Source organism: Neophocaena asiaeorientalis, unplaced genomic scaffold (genome assembly GCF_003031525.2).
Source record: "Neophocaena asiaeorientalis asiaeorientalis breed wild unplaced genomic scaffold, Neophocaena_asiaeorientalis_V1.1 scaffold543, whole genome shotgun sequence".
Classification (NCBI taxonomy): Eukaryota; Metazoa; Chordata; class Mammalia; order Artiodactyla; family Phocoenidae; genus Neophocaena; species Neophocaena asiaeorientalis.
The window spans coordinates 1796815-1822064 of NW_020173671.1; the positions used below are offsets into that span (position 1 = coordinate 1796815).

General features: G+C 46.5%; 2 protein-coding genes across 2 annotated transcripts in view; one reads left to right on the top strand and one right to left on the bottom strand.

The window, feature by feature from the left end:
* Positions 1–1935: 1935 nt before the first annotated feature.
* Positions 1936–16293, bottom strand: GSG1L2 (GSG1 like 2). Its single transcript, XM_024748397.1, has 5 exons — positions 15999–16293; positions 7600–7647; positions 6415–6567; positions 5036–5147; positions 1936–2194 (listed from the first exon to the last, which is right to left on the bottom strand). The coding sequence occupies exons 1-5, from the start codon at positions 16291–16293 to the stop codon at positions 1936–1938; spliced, it is 867 nt and encodes a 288-aa protein (XP_024604165.1).
* A 3652-nt stretch (positions 16294–19945) lies between these two features.
* The window catches only part of GLP2R (glucagon like peptide 2 receptor), a 47559-nt gene continuing 42254 nt past the window's right edge, over positions 19946–25250 (top strand). The window contains exon 1 of the mRNA XM_024748453.1: positions 19946–20134. Within this exon, the coding sequence (XP_024604221.1) occupies positions 19946–20134 (189 nt within the window). The remainder of the gene's footprint in view (positions 20135–25250) is intronic.

Genomic DNA, 25250 nt, shown 5'->3' on the forward strand with positions numbered 1-25250 from the left:
GTATAAACATACATGTGTATGTATACACATACATATACACACATGTGTATTGGGGGTTCTATTTGCCAACGATTGTTTTAGATGCTGGAATGTACAGAGGACAGTTCATGTTGCAAAGAAATAATTTATAATTCATAAGAGGGGAACAGACCTGTAAACAGATTATTTCAATATACGGAGGAATTAAAATCCACCCAAATTTGTTTTATAAGAGGAAAGATAGATGGAAATGAGACACCCTGAACTAAGGGATGGTTACACAGCTGTGTTCATTGTCTAAAAGTTCCTTAAGCTGCACACTTAGGGTTTGGGTACTTTTCTGTATATATATGTTGTACTTGAATAAGATCAACACAAAAAATATAAAGGGAGATACGGGGACATATGTATACGTATAGCTGATTCACTTTGCTATAAAGCAGAAACTAACACACCATTGTAAAGCAATTATGCTCCAATAAAGATGTTAAAAAATATATATCTATGAAAGGAAGCAGAGGGCCTTGGAAACTCAGAATGTAGCAAAGAATCGGTTTTTTGACCTGAGCTTCGGGAACCAGGCGTTCTCCTGCCCTGCCCGGGGTCTAGTTGATCACTGACTCCCCCAGCCCCAGACATCAGCGACACAGGATTTACCTCCACAGACACCCAGGGGTGACAAATCACATAACAGAACATGTACACTGTGGAGGGCAGGGGTCACTGGGTACAAACCCTTCTGCTCCGGAGGATCTCAGCACGGCTTCTCTGCACTGGGTTCATTCCAGTGAAAATCCGTTTACTGTCCCTTCAGATACGCGTGATTCAACAAAACACAGAATTCCACAGGACCCTCATTCATTAGGCAGGTACTCAACTGGAGCCCCAAACGTGAAGAAGTTCGCTGAACTGCCCCTTATTCTATGACAATCTAAATGTTACAGTTTAGCATAAGCGGATGGAGTGATTTTATTTGAAACATTCAGGGTTTTTTTTTTTTTCAGAAATGATATATGCACTAAACATAAACACATTTTTGAAAAATGAGTCTAAGCTAAGATGCATTTAGGGTTGTTAGAATACGACAGTCCTTTTTTTTCACCAACAACCCAAATTCTGTGTCTAACAACCTGTGGCCTCAGTAACATGTTAGTTTAAAATACAAGATAAATTTCTGTAAAATTGTCACCGAACAAGTTAGGAAGCATGCAGCACACCACTGTTACACACAAGACTTGCATGTTCTGCAATGTTTATTTTTAGAAGCAGAAGTGCCTGGCAATTTAATTTCAGCACACCAATTCAGACATTTGTTCCACTTAACTGTGACAAGATGTCATTCCATTCAACCGTTCTCATTTTGTTTTATCATTTGATTATCCTTCCAAACTGATTTTCCTGTAGGTGGAAATTAGAAAGTTTAGAAGAAAATATGTTTTAAAAATACCACAAAACTAATTTTTAAATTCATTTCTTCTGGATTAAAACAAAAAAGAAAATAGGGGATAGTCACACATACTATCAATTTGTGTGTGTCAGTTAAGGAAAAAACGTTCTGGACTCTTCTATCAACAAAACTGTGTGGGCAACAAATTTACATCCTTTGTAGTCAAAGCCTGTTTTCCCTTTTCTTCAGCTTCTCTTACTCTTAGCACCCACATGTTCCCTTTTTTGTTTTTTTTTGTCACCCTTATCAAACTGTCAGGAAAGCGTGAGATGCTCATTTATACTAGAGTATCAATGGTTGATACAGTCTATAAATATTATGTCACTTAAGGATACTGACATGTTAACAGGAATCAGAAACTGAAGCCAAAGGTGTTTAGTGAAGGGTAAGATGGCAGGTGGAAGGTTTACTTGGACCACAGCTTTGGGAAGCCCACTCCAAAGATGTTCATTGTGGACATAAGTGCCTGGCTTGTCTGCCTGTGCAGACCTGGCAGCCATGAACCCTGGCTAGCACACGGACACCTTGCCTTTGGCATCTGATGGCAGGTGCTCAGATATATTGACGAGGGAACACCCAGCGGGGCTGGGAGCAGCTTCTGTTTCCCACACACCTTCTGAAGACTTGGGTTCCTGGAAGTTGCGTTGAGAGAGCTGACTGCCCTTCCGCACGCTTTTCTTCTCTGCCAGTTCCACGCGGGCTGCCGTGTATCTGCTCGCGGCCGTGACTGATGCCACCATGCACAGGGCAAAAGAACCCCATGCGAGGCTGTCAACAAAAGGCACAGTTAGGAAAGGGTGTAGGGCTATGATTCCAGGGCTTCCTGCTGGGGTGGAACGTTAGCTGCTGGTTCTACCCAATTTGGATCTCAGAGAGCAGCCAATGTGTTGTCGTAGGCAACGTGTTGATGGTTAAGAGAAGCAATTCTGGAGTCATTGTGCAGAGTTTGCACTGTGGGTTTGTACCCATCTCTTATTAACTGTGTGACCTTGAAGTGGCAACTTCATCTTTCTGGATGAGTTTCCTCATCTGCAAAACCGGAATGACAGCAATGCTGCACACCAGACGGTTGTGAGGAATTCACATGGGCGTGGGAAGTACTCAGCATAGTATCTGCTAACATACGTATTACTTTTTGTTGTTGTCTCTAACCCAGGACACTGGCACTGGGCATGGTTATTTTTATATCCCTATCCTCTGGAAGCCTATTGCATTCTGAGTTGATAGTCTACACTTTTCATCTTTCACAGAACCCAGAAGAGTGGCTGCTGAGAACCTCTACAAACTGACATGTGTGTATGTTTCATGGGGTGGAATTCCCAGGTAAAATAAATGGCTCCATATCCAATCAGCTACAAAAACCCTACCGGTTATTAAGTTCCAACCCCACTCCAGGGTTTCCAGTCATCCTTAAATACGACTTGACAATCAAGGATACCAAGATCTAGGAGAAAGGCCCAACAACAAACAGAAGAGAAAGGAATCTGGGGACTTCCCTGGTGGTCCAGGGGTTAACACTCCATGCTTCCAATGCAGGGGGCACAGGGTTCGATCCCTGGCTGGGGAACTAAGATCCCACATGCCATGGGGCACGGCCAAAAAAACCCCAAATCCACCCCCCTAAAAAAGAAAGACAGGAATCTGAAGGAAAAATATAATACAAGGAACAGAGGAAAACAGCAACAAAAAGAAAACTCTTCGATTAATATCCTCAGAGAAATATGAGAAGATATTTCATCAATAAAGCGATACCAGGATATATGAAAAAGGAACAACTGGAAAACAAGGAAGATCTTGGAAAGTCCAATAAGATTCAAAATAAGAATTCGATAGAAAAGTTGGAGGCAAATAGAAAGAAAAATTTCAGAAATACCAAAAAGAGAAAGAGATAGAAAATATAAGGGGTGCAACAACATGTCAATAATTCATCCAATAGACTCGATATCTAACTCATAAAAATTCTCGGAAAAGAGATCAGAAGACTGAGGAATAGAAAAATCAAAGACATAATACAAGAAAATTTCTCAGAATTCTAGGACGTGAATATTCCAATTTAAGGGCTCACCAAGCACATGAAAGAAGAATGAATGTGAAGGAAAGAAGATCCCCTTCAAGGTACATTATCACGACATTTCAGGACTCCATAAATAAAGAGTAGAAAACAATAGATTACCTGTAATAGAACATGAATCAGAATGGTATTGGACTCTTGATGGAAGCAATACATTCTAGAAGGAAACAGACACATCTTCAAAATTCTAAGGGAGAATGACTTTCAACAAAAAATTTTACATACCACCAAACTATCAATCAAGATGGAGCATTGAAAAAATACATTTCCAGACATGCAAGGAATAAAATAATTTATCTCTCATTGAATCCTGTCTTCAAAAGCTACTGGAGGATGTGCTGCCACCAAAAAGTGGTTGTAAACTAACTAGGATAATGATACAGGACCTAGGACACAAGGAAACAAGGGACTAGCAAAGGGAAATCTCCACTCGACAGCTCCATTCCAGAGTGGAGCAGGAAGACAGAGGGTTTTGGTGGGTTGGAAGAGTAGAGCAGGGAGAGATGGGACTGAGAGATTGTCATGTTTAGTACCATTTGATTTTTAAAAACTAGTTGTATGTATTTCTCTTATTGAAACTTAAGAAATTGAAAGCAATAGGAAACAAAATGATATTGGAAACAAACAGACCATTTTTCAAACTCCTGTGATGTTTGGGATTTGCTTACATCCACAGCAGTAGGACCTCAATATAAATTGGCCACGGATCCTGACCCACCTGACATCCCTCTCAGCTCTAGAGCAGCGGTACTCCTGACTGTGTGCAGTGCTGGTGAGGTCACCTCAGGACCAATGGCACCTGCTCAGAGGGAGACAGCTAAAGTGACAAACAAGTGGAGGAAATGGTGTAAAGATAAACATTTGTAAAAATTAACTTCTTCAGATTTCAAAGATGAAGAAGCATTCAGAATCTAATAAATCATGAAGTTTATGGATAGTCATAACATAGATGTATTTGCCAAACCCTGGTATATAGTAGGATGAGGGAGTGAGCCCTGAACATGACACTTGTTTTACAAAGAGAAAGTAACACAAGAGGTTGTTATAGAGGAGGAAAATGTAAGTATATGTATATATATATATTTTAAGATGCAGCCAGGATTCGGAGGTCCACATCAAAGAGAACCCCTGTGGTCTTGTGTGACATGGTCGAGTCTTTCTGGTAGAGCTAGAACTTCTATGTCATGGCCTGTCTTTCCGTTAGGATCAGGGGCTGGGTCTCTCCTCATTGAAGTATTTATTAGGAATTATAGCAGGACTTTTCCCCTTAAGCTGTGTTTAAGAAAGTAACAGCACGATCTCTATTTCTTGAGCACTTTGTGCCAAGAATTTTATAAACATAACCTCTTTATATTCCCGTAAGCACAACTGAGACAGGTACATCATTTTACAGATGAGGAAACTGGGCTACAGAAAGATTATGAAACTAATCCAAGAGTAGCAGGTGGCAGAACCATGACCAAGGTCAGTGGTCCTACAAAACCTGTGTGCCTCCCTGCTGGTCCTTCGGGGCTTGAACACCGTGGCCAGCAACTCACCAGTATGACCAGCCATAGTCCCACGTCTGAGGCTTCCAATCTTCCGGTCCAACGTTCACAGTGATTTGAAAAATGGTTGTGTACATCATGTGGGCCACCATGGCTAGGAGCCCTGCACAAGGAAAGCTTGTGAGCCACAGTGAAGAATGTAGTTTCTCTACGGTACATGAGTTGGATGTCCAGAGCCCACTAGCATCCTCCTTGAGCCCTTCCAAGCAGCCTTCATGTTTTACATGTACACTAATTTCTTAGAGTCACCGATCTACGCAGTGGTATAGGTTCCTTTGCCATGTCATCCCTCCCAAGACCACATCTTTCTATTTTATCACGTCCCTGTGTCACTATGCTCAGAGGCATCAATTTTCTATCCTCTCTTTCCCAGCACATAGGGGAGGTCCTTGAGCTACATTTGGCCTTAAGCCATACTTTACTAAGTTCTGTCACGGTATTCTTTAGAATGTGGATTGTTTGCTGACACATAAAAACTTTGCATAAAAATCTGAATATATTCTGGCCACAGTAGACTTACATAGCAAATAATTAGTGGGAACCGAAGTCAGTCGCCAGTGTGGTTTTCTGTCCTTTGTAGGTGAATTGGTCTTTTTGCCTGGAGATCCAGAGGATTTTTTTTTCCTTTTACAGTTTTAGTGGGATGTGTCTAGGACTTGAATGTACTGTGTAATTTTTTCAGGTATCTGGAGGGAGTTTTCTGTATACAGATTTTGGTCTTCGGTCCAGAAAATTTCCTTGAATTTTGCTTTTAAATATTCGTTGTCTTACTGTTTTGTCTTTCTTTTTCAGGGACTCCCATAACATTTATGTTTTTATTTGATAAATGTATGGCAGGCAGTGACCAACTGGGGATCCTCGTCAGTGGGATATTGACCCCAAACTTGGATAATAATTCTTAACAAGCTACCATTTTCTTGAGTACTTCCTATATACTAGGTGCATTCTTATTTAGTCTTCACCATAGCCTTTTGAGGTAGCTAGCTTGGAGAAGTTAAGCCACTTGCCCAGGGTCACACCGCCATTAAGTAGGAGAGATCTGAATGCAAGGAGGATTTCTCCACAGACTCATGCTTAACCATTGTAGTAAACAAAGCAATCTCTGTTCTCAGAGCCAGTGGACCCCCTTCCCAGGGTTGGGACAAAGACATACCGATCAGTTTTATTCTCCATTTGTGCCTCTCCCCCTTTTGTTTCATCAGTCACCCACTGCTTCCACCAATGGGGTTAATCCAGTAGCTTCTCCCGTGGACCAGATGTCCCGCTGAATGGGCTAGCGACAGGAAGAGCCAGGCTGGAGCTTGGCCAGTTGCCTCTGGGGCAGGCTGTGGGGAATTTGCCTGTTCTGATCATGCTCTCGGGGAAAGTACCTGCGAGCACCATGAGGATGGCCACAGAGGCATCCACCTTGAGCCAGTGGAATCCAGAGCTGTGATGACTCACTCTGGAGCCCAGGACGATGGCGCTTGTCAACGTCAGGAGGATACTCAGGACCTCAGCCCCAATGCACAGCCACAAAACACCTGCAAAATGTAAGGATGACAGAGACGCTGGGAACTTAGAAGTACTAGGATATTTAGTCCTTTGAGTTAGTTCACTTCTAAAACAAAAAAATACAAAACCAGCACCGCGGGGTGAAAAACCACAGATACCTCTGCAGAGTCTTGGAAAGCTGACAGTGAAAGGGGGGTCCTGGGGCTTGAAAGAGAAGTTTGTAAAGATTGTCGTTCGCTGGAAGGGAAAAAGCACTAAGCAAAATTCTGATGTGGGGAGCTGAGGGATACTGGAGGTCCCATGGCCTAGTTCAAAAGTTGAAGTGTCATTTTGATTCCACCAGAAGACATTATCTTTGTCTTTTAAAGGAGAGGATCCACTTAACCAGGGTGGGCAAAGGAATCTGAGCATAGAGGAGCCCTGATTCGAGATACCAAAATCTCATTTGTTTCCGTGTGAGCCTATGATTTACCCTTTGGGTGGGACCTCATCTGCAGCTTCAAGAAACTGGGTTGGATGTGGAAGGGAGTGAATAAAGGGGGCAGGGAGAGAAACTATTATTTGCAAAAGGCCACCTATAAGGTAGTTAGGTGCTGTGTAGACACAGCAATGAATGGAACAGATGTGGTCCATGCCATCACAAAAGCTATATTCTAGCTGGGAAAACAGATACTAGGAAAGTAAGTACAAATTTGATGAGTGTCATAGAAAAGAAAAAACGCTATAGGAAGTGATGAGCTAGACTCATCTCTTTCCTGTTCCGTGGTCACCTCACATCGGTAGCTTGAAATCGGCCATGGTGGGAGCGTTTACACCCTGGAAAGTTGCAAACACTACCGATCAGGGCTTCCCCTCTCCTCCGCAAAGTCAGTGGTTTAACATTTTCTAGCATTACTGACTACAGGGCACATGAAAAGAGCCAGTGGTTCTGGCTTTTGGACTTGACTTCGTAGCAAAACCATAAATAACTCTTTCCTCTTTTCCCCCAACCCAACCAAAACCATAGAAATTGTCCAAAGTGCGAGGAGGGCTGGTGGTCAGAACATGAGGAAGGTATTTACCTCGTTCTTCAGCTGGTGTTAGACTCTGGAAACTCCTACACTTTTCACCTAGAAGAAAAAGAGGACAGAAGCCCAAGTAGGGTGAACCTTGACTATTAGGGGCAAACTGTGTTTCTAGATCCCTTGAGGGTATCCAGGTTATTTTGAACAAGGATTGGGGAGTGTGGCTTTATTGTTCCCCAACAGGTGGTGCACCTCCCTGGGGGATCATGATACAGGTCTGCTCCAGTGAATCCAGGCTAGGCCACGGGCCTTTCTTTGGCCAAGAATCGAGAGTGGAAATGGGGGGAGGAGGTCACTTCTGGTCAGAAGTTTTAAGAGCCCGTGTTTTGTCTAAAGGTTCTCATCTTCTTGCTTCCATGATCACAAAAGCACTAGTCCAGCTGGAGTCTCTGTCTGCCTAGATCCCTGAGTGGCTCCAGTGAGGAGACACTGCTCACCGACCTGAAAAGTACAAACAGCAAGAGCTAGAAATGAATTTGTTGGCTTAAACTGCTGGGACTTGGGGCTTGTCTGTTATTATAGCATAACTTAGCCCATCTGGACTGACGCTGCAAGCCTTAGACCAGGGTACTTGACTTCCCAAACAGCATCCATGATGATATGAGTCTGAAATAATTTCTTTCTGGGTAGAGGGCAAGTGACAATGTTCGTAATCATTAAAAAAAATGAATTAGAGCAGATATCAGAACTATCTCTGCTACCGAGTGAGCCAATTACTTGTACTCCATTTTGCTTTCTGGAAGGGAAGCGAAAGGAAGCAGTTATTCTGTGTGTACCAGGTACGGGGCAGAAGCCACCACCAGGCTTCTTCTGCGCTCTGGGGGGTATGCTTTGCCTGTATCGTCTGTCACGTTGCACAGATTGGCTAGAAAACCTTGCGTTGCTACTTTTGATGTGTAGTCCCTTTGAAGGAGCTAAGTCCTTAAATATCTACTGAGTGGACGGATGTCACCAGATTCTGGTTTGGGGGTGAGTGACAGATGGATGATTGAGACCACAGCAAATCACCTTCTGGGATCCTGTCCCAGGTGGGTGTGCCAATTTCTCCATACTTCAGCCCCGAAATGAATCATGGGTGGCAGAGTGGGAGGAGCCTTGGAAATTGCCTGATTCTTCTCTGCACAGTTAGGAAGAGTGGGTCCAAGGACATCTGAGAGGAAGGAATGGTAAAGAAGACACAGGTAGAGGCATTTTCAGCATTAGCACTGGGCTTGCAGGGGTCCCGCCTGCGCGGTCCAGCCAAGTCGCTGATTTAATGCAGCCCAGCCGGCTGTAGCGGAGATGCATCCTGCTGTTCCCAGTCTGAGCTGGTCGGAGCTAAAAGAGGCGAAGTTAGGGGCATAGATCATTAACTCTTCAAAGGAATGGCTTTCCCGTTTCTAAAATCTGTTCAACAGTCCCCACACTAGCCTTGCTTTGAAGATTAAATGAGATACTAGGTAGAAAGGCTGCTCTCCTAGTTACTGTGCACTTAAACCTTAATGGAATAAAATGAGTTCTGGGACTTCCCTGGTGGCTCAGTGGTTAAGAATCTGCCTGCCAGTGCAGGGGACACGGGTTCGAGCCCTGGTCCGGGAAGATCCCACATGCCGCGGAGCAACTAAGCCCGTGCACCACAACTACCGACCCTGTGCTCTAGAGCCCGCGAGCCACAGCTCTTGAGCCCGCGAGCCACAGCTACTGAAGCCCGTGTGCCTAGAGGCCGTGCTCCGCAACAAGAGAAGCCACCGCCACGAGAAGCCCTCGCACCGCATCGGTCAGAGTAGCCCCCACTCGCCACAACTAGAGAAAGCCCGCGCGCAGCAGTGAAGACTCAACGCAGCCAAAATAAATACATAAATTAATTAATTAAAAATGAGTTCTAATGGGGCCTTTTTGCTTATGGTTAGCATAAATCATCATTTATTACTAGACTGTAAGCACCTTGAGGGCAAAGGTCACGTCAACTAACTTTTCTGGAAGTTTTCAGGGAGAGAAGTAATGTTGAGGAGCATCTTTGGACTTTAGAAAATATATTTTCTCTTATAGAAGAGAAAATTCCAGATCACTTTCCAATTCAAGAACTCATACAGCCTCCCCCCATTCCTCCAGCCTCACGTCTAAATCTCTCTTCTTCTTTCACGTCCTCTCTCCAGCAAGCTGACTTCCCAATGCAGAACCCATTTTTTGCTTCCTTAGCGCAAGCTAGCATTCACCTTCTACTTCATCAAGTATGCTATGTATGGCCAGGTGCATGCTTTTGAAGGTACAGATGCCCAAAGGCCATAACCCTTGAGATTTGCCATGCTCAACCTCCAAGTACCCTTGGGCCTCATCCCTTCATGCTTCTGCGTTGCCCCTCTGCTGGGCTATAGGAAGAAGAGAAATAAAGTTTGGGTTTATGATACCGCCATTTGGCTGAGCTGCCCTGCTGGGATACTCTCTGGCTTGATTCGGAAGCAGGGATTCATCTGTCACCTAACTGTCCACAACAAGTGGCCCGAAGGAGCGTATTTACACCGCCTGGGACCAAGCGCAACAGAATCAGGGAGCTATCTGCCAATCTACAGCCACACTGGCCTCTGCAGCCTTCTAATTAAGTCCATTTTGGATTGTGCAATGGGACATTTTTCCTGGTTGATTCTCTGCTTTTGGCGGCAGCAGTGGTGTGGACAGAGAATGTCACTTGCCATATCAGTCAACAAAGGATGTTGCGGAAAACCGGGTTACTGGCCCTAGACAGTGAAGATGCGTATCAAAGGAAGAATTTCATTAAGCCCAGACTCTTGCATCTTCCCATACATAGAAAAGTGCTGCACTCATTTTCTTGAGATGCCTGGTTTTTCTTTAATTAGCAGTAATCTTTTGATGTTTGATTACCTGGCTTTTTGCAAAAACTCCTATATATCCTGGCTCCCCCCTTACCTCCTTGGAATGGTCCCTCGGAGCTCTCTGAGAGGCTGTCTCCCAGGCTTAAGTCCTCAGTAATGCCCCAGATAAAACATAATTCTCAGCTTTTAGGTTGTGCTTTTTTTTTTTTTTTCGGTTGATAGCAGTGTTATGGCCATGGTAGCTCAACATTCGTCCTGGTCGCCCCAGTTCTACTAGGGAGGTCCACAGCCTTGGGGAAATCTCAACACTCGCACCTGCTCTCTTGCAAGGGACTTTGGGGCTGATGGGGGTCCTTTTTTCACATCATCTCATCAGCTCCTCACTAGAACCCTGTGAGGCAGGCCTGGAGTGAGAGTAGCAGATGGACATCATGGACAGAATGCGGCATTTAAATCCAACAGGACTGGCTTCTATGCCAGTTCTGCCCCAGTCAGGAATCATAGGAAGTTCCTTGACTTCTCTGTGCCTCGCTTTCTTCATCTGCAAAATGGGTATTATCAAAGTCCTCCAATGAGAAAGTTATGAAAGTATCTTGGGAGCAGCCTTCCACTTTTTGGTGTGTTTAATTACTGATAAAGGCAACTACAGATATCCGTAGTTTACAGATTTGGAGGCCAGCCTCAAACAGGTTGGTAGAATCAGGAGCTGAAACTGGATTTTCTCACCCGGGACCCAGTGCTTTTTTCAACATCACCACCTGCTGTCTTTATACTTAATGCACGGAGGCCTAAGGGTCTGTCTTGTCTTCTGAAGAGGGCTGCCTTATCTCAGCAGGAGTAAAGAGGAGGCCAGGTACAGAGCCAGGGGCAGGGCAAAGTGAAAATGGAGGCCGGCCAAGGAGATTAAGAGAATTCCCAATAGCTTAGGAGGGTGAGTTTAGCCTGGGCGAAGGGTCAGACCACAGTGACCCCTTGATTAATATGAATCCTCAGAAATGATGTTCCTTTTGAATAAGCCCAGCAGGATTAAGAGGAAAAATCTTTATAAATCCCACAAAGCCAGACAGGCAGGTGTTACATAGCTGGACAGAAGTTTACCAGCCAAGCCGTACAGCCAGCCAGCCTAGGAAACGGTGTCGTAGTCCTGGGGACAGACTCTGGAAACCTGTCTGCTGTTCTCCCCAAGCCCCCACCCACTATGGGGTGCCCAGGTCCCTCTGTCCTTGAACTTTCTGAGTTTAGCAGAACAGCGTAGTATTGGAAATCAACGCATTTTGTTGACTAATTCATTCGTCCAAGAAAAAGAACAGTTAGTCGAAGTGCTGCCCCAGCCAGGAGTTTTTGTTTTAAATCTTCACTTCGGAGGCTGCTCTCTCTCTTTAAAGGCATTAGGAAGAAGGTGCAGAGCGATTTGGTGTGACTTAACAGACCGGAAACAGCACTCCAGGTAGGGGATCCCCGGGAGGGTCAACTTTTAGGGGGATGGAGATGGAGCTGATTCAGAAGGAAAATATCCAGGAAGCCTCAGGGGGCAGCAGAGCTGGGGGTGGCCGGACAGCCCCGAGGCTCCTCTCCTGCACATCCTCCCCAGGCTGGAGTCCTTACGGCCAGATCTACTCAGCCCCCCTCACCTCTCCTGACCCTCTCTCTAAAGCCCCGGGTGGGTGCCTTCCATCCACCTCCAGTTGCAGTCTTTTCCTTTGTTTTGCCCCCGCCTCTCCCAGGCACTTGTGCTAAATTAGACTAAACAGCAGAAGTTTGTACGGAGTAATCTCCCCGAGGGGGCCCCAGGCTGCCGTCTGCTGCAGCCATGACTTCTTGGGCCTGGGCAATGTGTTTTCACATGGAAAGCCAGATAGCTTGCTTCCCTTGAACAACCAGAGGAACTGATGACATTGAGCTCATAAGCCCACAAGCCCGTAAGGCTGAGCTGAGCAAGACATGCCCCCTTCAGCTAAGGCTGAGGCTTCAAGGTCACTGGCATTCCCCGCTAGCCCTTACCACCTTCTGTAGGCATTTATTTGCAACCTAATGTAGGCCTTTTGCTTTATTTCCTTATACGTTTGCTACTATTTTAGTTATTATCTAGTAAAAATTTAATTCTAGCTTTTTTTGTTTTAGGGGCATCTTGTAGCACGGTGATCACATTTCTGGGGAGGGGGGAAGGTGTTCTGAGGACAATGGCCTCCTTTCTTCCTTCTTAGTAAAGTGATGACAATATTTAAAGACCTCGGTTTACCTGGACGACCTTATTATATCAAGAAATATGTAGGATGTGAGGGCAATCTGGCTGCAACACCCTGGGCAGGCGGACTCTCAACTACTGCGCCACCAGGGAAGCCCTGAATCTTGTAGCTTTGACATTGTTTAAGAGATGAGGTTTCCAGTTCCACCCTTTTCTCAAGCCCAGCTCATGCGAAGTCCTTTCTCCAGGTCCCCTGGTCCCTGGGGAAGCAGCTCCCTTCCACCTAATTTTCTAACTCTTGTTCTCAAGTTCAGGTTCTACTATAGCCCCAGCTCGCTGACATTACAAATAGTAAAGCTTCTAATTTTCTCCAGTTAAGCCTTTTCTTTCTAAGGAATGCTGTCCTGCTCAGTTTCTTGTCCTGGAGTGACCATGACCTTGTGTTGCTGGGGAGGAGAAGCTGCCTCAGGTGATGCTGAAGGGCTTTATGAGTTAAGTTCTTCTGTAATGAAGTTTCCTCATCTCCCCTGTCTTGTGTTCTGATGCAAACGCCTGGACCGTCCTGCCTCAGACCTTTGCTCACTCATTTCTGTCTGCCTGGAGTATCCTCAGCCCCGGTCTCCATCTATTAAAATCATAGTCCTGCTTCGAGGCCTGGCACAATGGCCACATCCTTTACAAAACCTTCCCGTGCCCAGAGCTGTCAATAGCCTCTTCCTCCTTTCCAATTCGGTATCACATTGAGTCTTTGTTATATCATTATCACATTTTTCCTTGTTTTAATTTTATCTCTGTTTCACCACTGTGGCTCACTCACCTTTGCACCCACCCCTGCTCTCGTTCTCCTAGTCCTGTGCCTGACACAGAAATGGTTTTAGTGAATTCATTCCATACTTTCCCCTCTTTCCAGATGGCTTTGCTCTATGTACCCTGGGGAATTTTGGTTGTGGCGTAATCACCAGGGGAGCTTATTAAAAATACAGATAACACCAGACAGAAAAGAGAATTGAGGAGAATAAAAGAAAACAAAATGTAGGGCTTCCCTGGTGGCACAGTGGTTGAGGGTCCACCTTCCGATGCAGGGGACACAGGTTCGTGCCCTGGTCTGGGAAGATCCCACATGCCGCGGAGCGGCTGGGCCCGTGAGCCATGGCCACTGAGCCTGCGCGTCCGGAGCCTGTGCTCCGCAATGGGAGAGGCCACAACAGTGAGAGGCCCGCGTACCGCAAAAAAAAAAAAAAAAGTTATGAGAATGGGGAAATAAAAGGCAATTAGAAACTACAGGAAAAGCAAAAAGCTGTATAAGAAGTTTAAGGTAGTGATAGCACCCTTCTTGATTCTGTGATGAACAATATGTGTATAGTGTAAATAAATTATTGGTCTGTTGATTTAAATAGAACAGCAATATAACTATATTAGAAGGATGGCAGATATGGGATGTGGTGGTGAGAGAGATTTATCCTTGTCTATTATGACAGGAAGTCAATAGGTACTATCTAACATGATACTATCTAACATCTAATAGATACTGTCTAACATGATACTATCTAACATCTAATAGATACTGTCTAACATGATACTATCTAACATCTAATAGATACTGTCTAACATGATACTATCTAACATCTAATAGATACTGTCTAACATGATACTATGTAACATCTAATAGATACTGTCTAACATAGCAATATCAGCGTATTGTTTAGAAATGCAGAGGCAAATACCAGGAGAAAGAACTAAGCTAAAAGTGGATTCCCCCGGATATAGCACTAGGTTGTGAGGTAGGAAGTGGCAGGAGACTGTTAGTTTTTCTTAGAAGCCTTTCAAAATGATTTGATCTCTTACCTATGTGTAAATATTACCTTGGTTAAATATTTTTTTTTAAAGGAATGCAGGTTTATAGACCGCATCCCAGATCTGCTGAATCCGAAAGTCCAGGGCTGGGTATCTGGATTTTTACAAACTCCCTGGGTGATTGTGACGTGCACCATTTGATAGCTGGTGTGATGCTTTACATGCAGCTGTGGAAATAGAAATAGGCAGCCCTCAGATGGGGACTTGGGAAGGGAATGGTAATTCTCAAGCAGTTTGCCTAGGGGTATGATGATTGTATTTTCCAAACCACAAACCTGAGACTATCTTGAGGCCCCTTCGGGAGGCAGGGTCATGAGCCTCCCGCGCCTGTCCATGAGGGTAGAGAGAGTGGACGGATAGGAAGAGTGCACTTCCCAGAGGAGAGAGGTGGGGAAAGCCCCTCCAGTAGCCTTAGCTCCTTGTACTGCTGCAGGGTCCCCACCACACTTAGAGCAAAGGCCACAGGCACTGGCCTGTATGCATGGGAGGGCAAGGCTTGGCACTGCCCCTCTGCAGTGACCACGGGGGCAGTGATGGGGAGGGGCACACAGCATCTTAGAGGGTTCCTTCTTGTTGCCTTTTACTTAGACCTCAGGAATAAACTACTCATGCTCCGGGTATGGGGAAAGAAAAGGCAATTAGAAACTTCAGGAAAAGCAAAAAACTGTACAAGGATGTAATGTAATAAGCCTGAGGTCAGGATGGGCATGTTGAGGGGTGGGGGTCCTCTCCTTTCCACCTTGAGGGCCGTGTTCTCCCAGCAGGAAGGGAAGAACATCCTGGCCCCGAGCATGGGGTCGGGTTTGCAGCCAGGCTGCCGAATTCCTCCTTCCTCGGTTGCTCACGAGGTAAAAACACTGTTTTCTGAAATACGTCCTCCAAATGATAACTTTCTCTTTCCTCTTCTCTGTCCTCTTCCTTCACCACTTCCCTCACCACCACCCTGTCAAGCCCGTTGAAGTTCAAAAGACATCAACGAATCAGGGTTGAGTAATGGTGGTGGTGGAGGGCTCGCTGCTGTGTAGCTGGAAACTCAGTTTCCTCATTTGCGAGCTGAGAAAACAATATTTACTTTGCTGGGGTTATTTCAAGGTTGCCTGAGATAAAGGTCTGACTTGTTCATGGTTTTACTTCTGGTATGGGCTCCATACAGGGGATTCCCTTCCCACCAATGATGGTGAGTTTGTTTCCTAAGAGAACCTTCTGTTCCAAGACCCCTTAAACGTGCGGGGATGCAGTTTAGGGTTGGGTGGGGGGGCCACTTGAGATTCGCCAGAGACTGAATGACACTAGGAAATGGTAAAAGCTAACGTGTAATAAATACCCTGTATCTGGTGCAGTGTTTTAGTGAATTCGGTCATTTCATCTTTATGGTAACTCTAGAGATGGGTACAGCTATTGTTCCTGTTTTACAGGTGAGAAAACTGAGGCTCAGAGAGGTGGAGAGCCTTGCTTGAGGACACACAGGTAGTCAGCGGCAGAGCTGGGGTTCAAGCCCTAGTGGCCATCCCGCACCTGTCCCCCCGGGCCCCCCAGGCCGTGCTCACCTGTGCTGTCGAGGCTCTCCTCGCATGACTGCCAGAGCCCCAGGTGGAACCTGCGCCAGATGAACCTGTCGTCTCCCGTCTCCCAAATGTACTGGACGGCCCGGGTCCCGTTGTCCCTGCTGCCACTGCTGTAGTGGATGCAGTGCAGCACCTCCGGATGGTCCTGGCACAGCGGCTTTGCCACCCGCCGGGTCCCCTCACACCAGTAGCTGCTGCCCACGGCCGTGAGGGAGAAGGCGAGGGCGAGGCAGACGGGGAGGAGGGCCAGTACCCGCTGTCGCCTGGCCCGGTCCATGGCCGAATGCGGGGTGCAGAGGCAGGATGAGCAGTGGGGCCCCCTCCCCTGCCTTGTCACGGTACCTGCCCCTCCTCAGCCCGCCATCTGGCATTCTTACATCTTCCCTCACATCCCCCTGGGAAACCGGTGCTCTCCAGCGTGCAGCATCCTTTGAGCACCTGTACCCTGAGGAGGCGTAGCGCTGGGACGCCCCCGCTTTAACAGTGTCAGCCCTTCTGTCCTCCCCACGATGGAGAGGTGCTGGAGGCGCCAGTTTTCTGGTTTTGCTCAACTGTGGTGCCATACGCATAACACAGAATTTACCACGTTAACCATTTTTAAGTGCACACTTAAGGACTTTCGCGTTCGGCCACCAATCTCCAGAGCTCTTTTCATCTCACGAAACTGAAACTCGGTCCCCATTAAATGCTAACTACCCATCCCTCCACCCCCAGCCCCTGGCAACACCCACGATACTCTCTATGAATTTGGTCACTCTAGCTATACGTGGAATTTGTCTTTCGTAACTGGCTTTTTTCATGTAGCATAATGTCCTCAAGGTTCCTCGTGTTGTAGCAGGTATCAGAATCTCCTTCCTTTTAAAGACTGAATAATGTCCCATGGTGTGGATACACCACGATTTGTTTATCCATTCATCCACTGATGGATAGACACTTGACTTGTTTCCACTTGGTGGCTGTTACAAAGGACGCTGGGTTCTGACGGAGGTCCAGGGTGGTTTGGTTGGTGTCTGGGTGAGACTGCTCCGCCCTTGTCTTTTGCTTTGGTCAGGGTCCTCGGGCTGAGGGCTGCCCAGCTCTACAGAGAAAGAGACTGCTGCTGAGAACAACTTCTGGCCCAGGGACTGAGAGGCTCAGGTCTAGGCAGCCTGCTTCAGGGCCTGAGTGCTACGCAGAGGGGAGGGGGGCACGCACCCCACATGGGTGCATTCAGCACCACCCTGGGGCCTCCATAGCTGGCAGGCAGGGGCCCTGGTATATTGTTGCAGGAGAAGGGCGGGGGCGGGGGGGGAGGCGACAGAATGGTCACATCCCAGGTCTCAGGGGAGTCCCTGGGATGGGCGGCCAAGTTAGGGTCCTTGGCTTCGCACAGGAAAGAATTCGAGAGCAAGACATAGTGAAATGAAAGCGGGTTTATTTAGAGGGATACACATATCGGAGGCAGAATGCGGACCTTCTCAGAAAGTGAGAGGGCCTTGGGGTGCGGGGTTGTTAGTTTTTATGGGCCGGGTAATTTCATACGCTAATGAGTGGGAGGAATATTCTAACTACCTTGGAGAAGGGGTGGGGATTTCCCCTGGCATTGGGACACCGCCCACTTTGTGGCTTCTATGGTCTGCCTCGGAACTGTCATGGCGCCGGTGGGCGTGTCATTAACATGCTAATATATTACAATAAGCGTATAATAAGGCTCAAAGTCTGCGGGAAGTAAAGTCTTCCACCATCTTGGTCGTAACCAGTTTTTGTCGTATGCTCAAAGGCTGTGGCATTCTTCTAACGGTTGTGCCCTGCCCCCTTCCATCCTGTCTCATTATCACTCATGCCCTTGCCCAGGGGGCACTGCAGGAGCGGCGTTGCCGAGGAGACTTAAGCTGCTTCTTGGGCAGAGGACATTGATGAAACAGTGAGGGCCAGAGGAGGGTAGCAGAAGTTTCCACATGGCATCTGGAGCACACAGGTTCTCCATCCCATGTTAGACACCTCCAAAGACCCCCAGATATAATGGAGAATACGCCAGCCTGGGCAGGTAGGAGAAAAAGGCCAGGGTCATTTGGGTCCATATTACTCTGTCTGGACTTTCCTGCTGGCAAAGACGGAGGACTGTGGTCTGTGCTGTGGGTAGCCTGTGAGCTGTGTCTGTTTGTCCTGGTTGCCAACCAGTCTTGTGGGAAGAGGAGTTACCTCGTTTTAGCACTAGATGGCATCCATCCAACAGGTTGGGAAGTCATGTGCAGTCCCCCAACCCCTGTCCCTTCAGAAAAAAGATGTTTTTGAGAAAAAGTTCAAAGAGGTTAGATAGAATATTCTTATCAAACAGGCACTGTCTTTGCCAGCAGGCAACTTGGAAGATAGTCTGTAAAGTGCATTATAGACTAGCTTTACAGCCCCACACAGGATCAGAGCTATCACGTGAACACTTTTCCTCCTCTCGGTCACTTCATCCCTCTCTCTGCTGCCCCAAAGAGATGAACACGTGGACTCCAGAGCTCACATCATTATATGAGTCCATCTGGCGGGAGGTGGCGTCTGTGTTCATCGTGAGCGTTTTACTTCTGACATGTAGAGTCTTGCCACTTTTTTAAAGATTTCCATTAAGTGACGCTCACCTGTTTTTCTCCAACTGTTCAGAATTCACTCACTTGGGTAAGTTAACCAGGTTAAGCTCCTCTGGTTCAACTTATGGGGGAAAAAAAAAATCCCTAAATGGAAACGTGGTGTTCCTGTCTCTTGCTGACCAGCGTTTCATCCAGTCAGGACATCTTCTGCTGGGACTCCAGTTCAGGAGGCTGGAAAGAACTTACAAGCGGCTGCCGGGAGCTGGACAGGGAGGGGAGGGTGAGAAGGGCCAAGCAGAGCCTCTCAGAGACGCAGTGCTGAGCCTACTAGAGAAAAGGAACTCACCTGGAGGCTTAGGGTCAGATATGGCACCTTACCGAGTAGCTGTGGTTAGGTGACTGGTCAGAAGACCTGGGTATCCTGGCTCTGCCATTTACTTGCTGTGTGGCCTTGGGCAAGCCACCTAACCTCTCTGAAACTCAATGTTGCAGCTGTCAAGTGGAGAAATAATCATACCCTCACAGGGTTATCGTGAGGATGAATGAAAAAGGATGCCAGGCGAAAAGATTTTATATATTTGAGGTGTGGTGAGAAAGTACACACACGTTAGTTGGCAGTAGTGGATCATGGGTTCTGACAAAGGATCTGCCAGGTGGACTGAGCAACCTTTGCTCACTAGCAGTCGGGGCAATCCAGAGGCGTGCACAGTTTTGAATTTTTAGGATGTTCTTTGGCTGTTGTGTAGCAGGAACTCGAGGTGCTGAGTCAGGTTTTGATTCAGGCCCTGGGTCAGGAGCTGCTATCTCCTGGGCTGGGCAGCTGTCTTTCTGGAAGTCTTGGCATAAACAGGGCCCAGAGGAGACTCTGCCTTTGTGGCTGGGCTCAGCCCAACCTGGACAAACTTAAAGCCATAGCAAGAATTGTCCCCCTCACAAAGCTGCCCACCTCAGAACTGGCTAGGGGCCCATCCTCCCTGCCACTGGTCCTCAGCAGCTGGAACCCAAGCCAGTCCCACCCTGGTCCTGTGCACAGAGCGGGGCTTCAGGGGGTGGAACCCACTGACCGCTTTGCCTTTTCTCCTGGGCGGCCTCTGTCCAGGAAGTCCCAGGAGCACAGCTGACTTGGGGGAGGTCTGGGAAAAATCTCCTTGCCTTTTGGGGGGGCCGGGGCGGGGGATGAGTCGTCACAGATGAGAAACTTTGGAGATTTGGTAGATGGCTCTAGACTGGGGCAGACGCTCTTGGGGCGGCGTCCAGAGGGTTTGTGCAAACATTTTCTCGCCGTAGGAAGAGGAATGCAAGAGGAGGCCGCCTGTGGTACATCTTGGACCGTTCAAGCAATGTGCCAGCACTTGTGACCGCACAGCGAGGAAGATGAGGCCGGAACCGAGGCGGGCAGGGCCCAGGAGTAGGAGAGTGGGACCCCTGCCCGGAGCCCACACACTGCCCGCGGGCATCCCTGCCACCCGGGGGGCCAGGCCTCCCCCCTCCCCTGGGAAGCGGGCTCTCTGGACCCCTGCGAGGCCCTTCCTGGCCCTGCTGCTTCTGGTTTCCATCAAGCAAGTAAGAGCCGTTTGTATTATTATTGTTACTATTATTATTATCAGTTGTGTGTATTTTCTGACTGTAGAAGCACTTCAGGCCTCTTGTAGGCAATTTGGAAAATGTAAAACAGTATTGAGACAATAACGATCCACCGTAATCCAAGCATTCAGAGGTAATCACTGTTCACATTTTGGCATATGTTCCTCAAATCCTTCTTCTATGCATTTTTTTTTTTACACGGATGGAATTAGGATGCAGAAAACATCTTGTATCCTGGTCTCCCCTTTACATCATATTATAAGCATTTTCCCATGTCAGCGTGAACTCTGCAAAGAGCATTTAGAATTCCTGCATGTTTCCTCCTGTCCACTTTCATCGTTCTTTCAGGTTTGAGTTACTTAAATTGAATGGGTGGATTTTTTTTTCCCTTCCTTCCTTCATTTCTTCCTTCCTACCTTCCTATTATAAAAATACAGAATGCTCATTTTTTACAAAAAGAAACTTACCAAATCCAGAAAAGCATAAATACAAACTACACACCGCTGTAATCCCACCACCCGGAGATCACCCTCATTCACATGTTTTGACTTATCCTTAAGACATTTTTCTACCATTTATTTACATATAGCTTCTTTTAAAACAAACATAGACTCATCCTATAAATATTTTCTTGCAATATGCTTTTTTTCTTAACAAAATACACTAATATCACAAACTAACACTTTCATGAAACAGTTACTATGCCCCAGGTCTGGTGCCAGGTCCGGGGCCCTTGTTATCTCATTTCATGCACTCAGCAACCCTGGGGAGGGAGGTTCTCCTGTTAACCCCATTTTACAGATGAGAAAACTGAGTCTCAAGGAGGTTGAACTTTCTTCCTACGTCAGAAAATGTAGCTCCATGGCAAGATGTTTAAGGTCTTCAGGGATGTATCATAATGTATGTGAGTATCTTCTTTAGTTGGGCGTTCTTGGTAGTTTGTTTTATTCTTATCCAAGGAGACGAGACCTTTGCCCCTTCCCTTTTCGAGGTTCCTTTTTTATACCGGGCCATGATGTGAAGGAAATTCTGTTCCACTCACCTGAGTAAGGAAGTGTCTTGAGAAATGCTTCTCTTCTTCCTTTGGTCCATGGGCAGAGTTAGGCTCTGTTTGCAACCTTGGAATTCTGAACGCCTACTGCTCCCATGGAGGGAGGGCTGGGTGCCGGCTCTCATAAGTGTTCACCGTATCAGACTTTCTTTGGTGCTGGTCCAGAACCAGACAGGCAGAAAACCCCTACCAAATTCTCTGTATCCAAGTCCTCCCAGAGGCTGGCTTCAAACCCTCACAAATGGTAGATGTGAGCGCAGACCATGGTTTCATGGGATTCTTGTCATGGTGGCTGCCTCTCGTGAGTCACCAGAACATTCCTGAGGGGACGTGGCCTGGCCTGCCACCTGCCCCGAGACTTACTTAGTGGCAGGGCTGTTGTTGGGAGAGTTGATACAGGTCTCTCACCCTTGCTTCAATTCTCCAGCTCATATTCAAACGGAGTATATTCAGCTAATTGCCTGGTTTTGTTCACCTCCTGTCCACAACCGTGTGTCAACTGTCTATTAGGTGCCAAGCTCTCCTGCAGCACTTGGCATTCTATCCTAAATCATCTTGCCCAAACTCCCACAATGAGCCTTTGAACCCATTTCACAGATGGGGAAATTAAGGTTCACAGGAGTTACACGATCACCTGCAACGGTACAGCTTGTGAGCGGTAGAGCTGTCGCACCTACCCCCATCTATTTGCAGTCCTGTGTTGTTTCATCCCCAGCATTCCTTGGAAGCTGTTGACATACGAATATTTCTATGTGACAACAGCAGAATCTGCAGTGCCTCAGGCCGGCTTATGACACTGACCAAGCCACACCTTGGTATTTTCATAATTGATAACGTGCCTGTGAGCAGTGTCCCCTCCCCGCCTCTGCCACCCCGTCTGTTTTCAGAACCTCTTACCCTCTGTCTGCCCTGTGGTGTGTGTATGTAATCCTGAAGACCCTCCTCTTGGTTACCCATCTTAAAACCCATCTTCTTTCTCCAGATGTTTATGTTACAAGGCTTTGCATAGATCGCCACGATGAGGTTTGCTCATCGACGCTGGCCCTGCATGGATATAAATGACCACAATGTGCTTTTGCCTGGAAGTCTTCATAAAATTCACTTAATGAGAAATTCTCAGGGATCGTTTAGTTTCTAAATCCGAGCTGGGAAACGGTGCTATCTTCTCACTTCTCCTACCCCTCCCCACAACTCAGTTAATTAGCAGTTGCTTTGGCATCAAAAAATATAAACTCCCTAAGGCTCTTTAAGAAGTGAATGTGTGGCTCTTTCATACTTTGCTGACGAGAGTGTAAAAAGGTGAATATTTTTAAATAAAAATTATTTTTTTGGCTAGGATAGATAGTTTGGCAGTACATTGTCAAAACCTTTTAAGAATGTATAGTCTATGACCCAGAAATTCCAATTCAAAGAATTTTTCCTAAGAAAACAAAGATGTGCTCAAATTTTTAGCTGAGAATATTTTCATTACAGCATCGTTTATATTACCAAACATCTAAAACAATGTAGATGTTCAATGCTAGAGGATTTAAAAAATAAATGATATCACATTCATCCATAGAAAATTATGGAGCTCTTAAAATGGTGTTTTAGAAGTGTAGTTCTTGAAATGGAAATATAGTCATAATATATCTTCAAGTGGGAAAAAAGGCTACAAAACAGTATGATTTCCTTTTGGGTTAAAATGAAAAAGAAAAGAAAGAAGAAAGAAAAAGGACGTATGTGAGTGCAGAGAGAAGAGTCTGGAAGGAGATGGTTATTTCTGACGAAAAAGATTAAGATTCCATCTTCTCCCCGTTTTGCTTGTCTGTTCATTTTTATTTCATTTACAGTGAAGTCTGTTCCTTCGGCAACAAAGAATAGTAGAAGTTTTATTTAACGCAAGTCAGCAGCGGCGTTTCCCTCCTTTTCCTTACTCCCTTCTCAGCCAAGTGTGTGTGATGCTGGTTGCCCATGCAAGGGAAAGAGGAATCGCTATCAAGCTGAACTTTTCCAGTTAGAAAACATCCACTCATCATTACTTTATTTGGATTTGGCTGTGATTGAACTTGGATTTGCCTCCCGTGTTCTTGGTGTCGTTAGAACAAATACCTGGGAAGACAGTCTGAGTCTGTCCAGCTCTTCTAGACTGACCAGATTCAGTGCTTCTTAGGTTTTCTTTTTTTCTTCTGACCATGGCTGTTAGTCATGGCAAAGAGCAGGGGGATAGGAGAATGTTACTCCAGGGACAGCTCACGTATACAATTGATTTCATTATCTCTTCCTCTGCCGGGTCCTGGTGGATATAAACAGCACTTTATCCAAGAAAGGGTCTTTCTTTGGTGGCGTGGAGGAACGTGGAAGCTGATGATTTTGTTATCAACATCTCTGCTGAATTTGTAAAAATAATATAGTCAGTTATGGTCCCATTAGGATGTGTATTTCTTTAAACAATGTGGTCTTTTGTTCCATTGTGCCTCTTGGGCCGTAACTGAGAGAGAGATTATTACTGGAGATTTAAAACTCACTGGAAACTGAAACCAAGGGGTAAATGCCAATCATTTCATCATCGTTACCATCCTGAGGACTACTTATTGGCTAATCCCATGGTTCCCAGATTGTGTGCTAAGGTGCCCCAGGGCACCGCTGTGAACTCGCAGGGGTGCTGTTAGATATTTTAACTTTTTGAGGGAAGCAGCGCTTCGTTATTATTATCCATTCCTTTGGATGACGTTGTATCTTTGCAAAGCTGAGCTTCTTTGCAGTTGCTGTGATAAAAAGCAAGCACTGAGCAAAAATCAGTGTGGGACAGGAGCACAGGTGGTCGTGGCCAATCTGATTCTCAGGTCTGAGACGTTTTACAGTCCCCAGCAGGCACTAAGTTTGTTCGGGCCTACCTACTTAATTAGTGGAACTTTAGATATTTCTTTTGGCCTGGGGATGCTGTGGAAAAATTATTGAGACACGAAAGGCACCGAGAGCTGAGAAAGTTTGGGCACCTCTTGTCCAATGATGGCCATACTAGCTCTTTTTCAGAAAGTTGGCTGTGTGATCCTCTGGAAAAATTGCAAAGCAACTACTCACAGACCCTAATGTGAATGCCATGGGATTGGGCAGGGGGGAATGGTGGGCAGAGGAGGGAGGGGGTAGATTGGACTAATCACTCAGGAGGTGAAAACTAGCTACCTGTGGGGCTCATAGATGGTTTTTGTTTGTTTGTTTCGTTGTGTGTGTGTGTGTCTGAATGCCTTTTGGTGGACTGTCTCCCCAATTTACAATAGCCCCACCATCACCTGTCCCACCTCATTCTTTCAGGTTACCTACCTGGCCCAGAAAAGCACTGAGTTTGTTACCCCTTGTGAGAGGAGACAAAGCCACAAAGCTCACTGATTTGCTGGGTGATCTTAGCACAGATCACATGTTTAACCCCTGCTGGATTCATCCCAGCCCCCTCCTCGCCCCATCTCTGAGCCTCTGTTTCTTTAGCTGGAAAATATGGGAGAAAGAGGACAGTAGCCCCTGTGCTAAGGGTTGGTGTTCAGAGATGAAGGGCTAGCTCGGCCCTCCAAGAACATACGCGTAGTGAGCGAGATGAACGTGTGACCTGCCGATGACAGTACAAAGTGATGGGTTGTGTGTGGGCTCCCGGGGCACCGCAGAGGGTTACTAGCTCCAGGCTTCAGTGAGAGACGTGGCCCAGTGGGACCAGCGGCCATGAGCTTGAGTTGAGCATTGACACGTGAACTGGGAGTGAGCCAGGGGAAGCAAGTGTGGAAGGGAGGTGCCGACGGGAAGTGCAAAGATCCCAAGTCATGGGAGAGCAGGATGGGGGTTGAGAGACTTGGAATGGGTGTGGCTGAGAAGTTCATTCTTGAGTCAAGGGGTCCTGAGGGGAAGACTAGGCAGGGGACCCCCCGTTCTCAGGTCAGCCTTGGGGACCTGTCTCCCTGGAACAGCATGGAGGGGGGATGTGGCACCAGTGAGGAGGTGAAGGGAATGGGAGGCCGGCTTGGACAGGAGAGAAACGCAGGAGGACAGACTCGGATGCATAGGTGGATATGGGGG

Coding starts and splice junctions, on each gene's coding strand:
- GSG1L2 (XM_024748397.1), bottom strand. CDS start 16,293: ATGGACCGGGCCAGGCGACAGCGGGTACTGGCCCTCCTCCCCGTCTGC. Junction 7,648..15,998: donor GGAGAGCCTCGACAGCACAG/GTGAGCACGGCC, acceptor TTTTTCTTCTAG/GTGAAAAGTGTAGGAGTTTC. Junction 6,568..7,599: donor AACACCAGCTGAAGAACGAG/GTAAATACCTTC, acceptor TACATTTTGCAG/GTGTTTTGTGGCTGTGCATT.